At 43.3% G+C, this 4,057-nt stretch overlaps 1 protein-coding gene across 1 annotated transcript; it reads right to left on the reverse strand.

Annotated features, from left to right (window-relative positions):
* Positions 1–651: 651 nt before the first annotated feature.
* LOC137769237 (kinesin-like protein KIF23) lies at positions 652–3,542 on the reverse strand. Its single transcript, XM_068550975.1, is given in 4 exon segments — positions 652–1,081; positions 1,301–3,142; positions 3,144–3,242; positions 3,380–3,542. Coding segments are annotated over 4 exon segments (2,313 nt in total). The 5' UTR covers positions 3,503–3,542; the 3' UTR covers positions 652–832.
* Positions 3,543–4,057: the final 515 nt, after the last annotated feature.

Genomic DNA, 4,057 nt, shown 5'->3' on the forward strand with positions numbered 1-4,057 from the left:
ATAGTTATTTTTTTCTAATTTATTTTTACTATCAAATATCCAAGGATGCAAGGAAACCTAAATAAAATAAACTCAAGACAGCGGCAAGACCTTTCTAAGAGAGAAGGACCCTATGGAATTTTCATCCCTGCATGGTAGTGAGTAGAAAAGGAAAGTGCCATCCAGGGTGTTACAGAGAAACCAGCCTACTTTTAACAAACTCTTAACAGCTGTACACGGGCTGATTGGTATATTAGAATCCCATGGATGGATCTCTAGCCACAGCATAAGCCTGAATCCAACTTGCAAACTCTTTCCTCCAGGTGCTAGCTGAGCTGATGGGGACAGTGGGCTGACAGCCAGGACAGGCTAGGAGAGCTGAGAAACAACACTCAGAGGTGCCCCCTGGTTTTCACCAACTGCACGGCTGGGAGCAGGACAACATGACAAAAAATCTGGCTGGACTGGAGAACAAAGGACTCATAGTGACCAACCAAACTTGCTGCCTGGTAGGAAAAAAAAAAAAAAATTCCCTTTTCTGAGGAATAAATGTTATTTACTGCTCTATAGCTGTTTAACATTCAATAAAAATGCAAGAAACACAGCGAAGCAAGAAAATGCAACCTAGGATAAAAAAATATATCTTTTTTTTTTTTTTAATTTTTTCTAGATATCTTTGGAGCCATGGGGGAATCTTTATGTAGGCCAGTGTACAATGATATATCTGAGGTCTGTGGTATTCAACAAAGCTGGAGTTCTACAAGATGATTCATTCAGAAGACTCCTTCTGGCATTGCTTTGGAGACATCACCAACACAAATGAAAATGTTCTTTTGTTATTGGGACTGTCAATTCATGGTTTCTTGCGCTTGGGTTGTGCGTGGTGCTGATACCCAGGCCCCAGCTGAGACCCTGCTCTCATCTCTACAGCCACAGAACACCTTGTTTCTACGTCGGTCCATTCAGACTCTGTTCCATCTGGTTGGGCAGGTGCTCCTGTGGAAGATCTTCGTTTTCGACCAGTTGGTGATTCTTGTTTCAAAGTCTCAAGTTCAGTAAACTGGACGGATTGTCCACCACCCCTTGTTTTATAAACATCACCCTTAATTAGCTTAGTTTCAATCTCCCCATCGGAGGCTAGTTCCTGGTGGGTCAGCATGTACTTCTCACACTTAGCTAGTGCCTTTTCATTTGCAACAGATACAGTGATGGCATGAGGGACATGTGGCTGCATGACTGTTTCAGTTTGCAGGTTAGAGGCAGGCTTATGACCTACCCATCTGTCTCCCACAGAGCGTGATCGTCTGTGTCACAGATGAACTGGTGGTGCATTCCTGCTGCAGTGATCCTCTTCTATTTCTATCTCATTTCTGAGTGAAGGAACCACCTCCCTGCCTTCAGTCCAGTACATCCCTCGCCTTCTGTCTGACACGATACAAGTTTTACTTTGTCCTGGCTCCCGCTGCCTACGCCTTGCAATAGATGTGACATTGAGATGTGTGTTGTACGCAGGAATTTTCTGCTCCCATTCCGAAATACAGGAAGCTACAGAAATGCTGCTGCAAGAGTTAGAGCGCCTATGTAGCTGTGGCTGGCTCATGAGTTGCTGGCCATTGGAAATCTGAGCAATATAGTTACTAGAAGGAGGTACTGGTGATGGAGAAACAGATCTTTGAGTAGCTTTTTCTCGATCGCGCTCCCGAGAGGGTCTCTCTGGCCTTTCAGTTTTGGGTTCAATAACGATAGCCTTCAGTTGTTTCAGTTTTTCATCTTTCACCCAGAGTTTATTTTGCATCTCCAGCTGTTTGGCTGCCACTCGACGCTCGCATTCTTTCTCCCACTTCATGGTTGTTTCTGTCACCATGCCTTGCAGCGTGGCTTCTAGTCTGCGCTTATCAGAAAACTGTCGCTGAAGTTTCTGATTCTGGGTTTCCAGCTCCTGTTGCAGATTGCGCTTATCTTCTTCATAGATAGTCGTTGTTTTCTCTAAAATCTCAACCTTGTATTCTAAAGTTTTGTTTTTCTTCTCCAGTCGTTCAATTTCCGATTTCTGTCCTGAGATCACCTTTTCTTTTTCATTTAGTTTTCCTTGAACGTAATTTTCTTTATTTAAAACAGCGTTGTCAAATTCTTGCAACAAAGCTTTAAAAGTAATAGACTGTTTGTGAAACTCATCAATCATCATTTGTCGCAGGTGATGTCGTTTCTCGAGTGCTTCAACCAGCCTGGGGAGAGTCCGCTCGTCATTGATATCCAAAATTTCGCAGGATGGCAGAGGTGGAAAACTCTGCAAAACCACTTCTGACACCAGCAGTTCGTCTCCAACAGGACCTCCCCGGGCCTGGTTTCTGTATCTCCTTCCCGGCGTTAAACCACATATTGCCTTGTCTGTTGGTCTTGCTACTTCAACTTCTTGGGTCACTTCTGCAAATCTCATGACTTGCAAGCTTTCTTCATAATCTTCGGCCTTTGGATTCACACACACGATCAGGCGTACTTTCCCTTCCCCGTCAAAGTAGTTCTTGAACAGATGGGTTAACTTTGAATCTCGATATGGAACCATCTTGTTAGTTCCATACGTTTGGTTCTCTCTCAGGACCTCCATACATGTTCTTAGCATCATTAGTGACTGATTAATGTTACCAGCTTCACGTAACCTGTTCCCTTCTGCTTTTGTCCGGTTGGTTCTTTCACTTCCAGCAAGATCTACCAAGGACAACTGGCTAATAGTGATTTGTTCTTTTTCCTGTAAGACATTGTCTCCATCTGCATCCAAGGGAGCCTGAACTAATTTAATGTTGAACACGCTATGGGAATGGCTGGACTCATGATTCAAATGTGTGTTAGCAATTCGTCGCTTTTTCTGGCCTCTCCAGAAAACTTCAAAAGCCTCCTCAGTAGACTTCACTTCTACTTCTGTACATCCTGCAACGTACATGTTATGGTTCTTATCTTCACGAAGCAACTTAGATTGTGGAGGTTTAGGCTTTATGGGATCAAATGGCACCTCTTCCAATAGATCATATATGTAATTATTATATATTTCAATATAAGAGACAAATACACCGTAGACACTATCTTCATCAACCTCTTCTGCTTTGCAAAATTCTTGTACATTTATCATATCTGCAAACTCTGGATCTACTTGTCGTTTGCTAGAGGGGGGTCTTTGGATTGGGCGTGGCTTCTCTTTTCTGCCATTCTAATAAAGCATCAACTTCACACTGTATATCCATACTATTCCTATCATTAGATTTAAAAACGTATTGTTTAGCTTGAAACGACCCTATACTGTTAAAGAGCATGTCCAAACAGCGAGGAAGCAGTCCTCCTTCCCTTGGATAACCAGTCATAGTGTGAGTTTTTCCACTTCCCTTCACACCATATGTAAAAAGGAGACCATTTTTGCCATGAATGAGGTCATCTACCAAGGGATTAGCCACAACATCAAAGAGATCCTTTTGGGTGGTATGAGTGCCAAATACTTGTTTAAATGAATACTGAATCTCCTTATAGTCTCCATTTCGGTTGAGCCTATAACCCTTAGGAGTATGAAGTTGAACTGTTGTATTATTGATCACCTCTATGCAACACTCTTGCTCTGGGAGGCTCAGTGGGCTAACCCTGCAGTACACCCCAACGGGGTCTTTAAGACTCGTTTGGGATCCTTTCTTCACTGGTGGTTTCCTGGGTGTCTTAGTTCTCCGACGGCGTGTCCCGGGGCCTGCTGCGGCATAAGGAGACGCCGGCCCCAGCTCCGCGGCCCGGTACTCACTCTGGCTTCATGGCAGCAGGCTCCACGCTGCCCAGACGCGTGCAGGGACCGGCCGTGGGCACCGGGACTCGGCAGCTCAGGCGCGGTGCTCAGAAAAGCCTGGAGAAGCAGCTCCGGGACCAAAAATAATATCTTAAACTATGAAAAATATGTGAAAGTATCTATTGAAAAAGCAGCAATATTTGTGAAAGGAAGAATAATTTCAGCAGAAAGATGGAAATTATAAAAAGGAGCCAAGCGAAAAGGCTTAAAGTAATTATATATATATATATATATATATATATATATATATATATATATATA

This window comes from Eschrichtius robustus, chromosome 9 (assembly GCF_028021215.1).
Source record: "Eschrichtius robustus isolate mEscRob2 chromosome 9, mEscRob2.pri, whole genome shotgun sequence".
In the NCBI taxonomy this organism is placed as follows: domain Eukaryota; kingdom Metazoa; phylum Chordata; class Mammalia; order Artiodactyla; family Eschrichtiidae; genus Eschrichtius; species Eschrichtius robustus.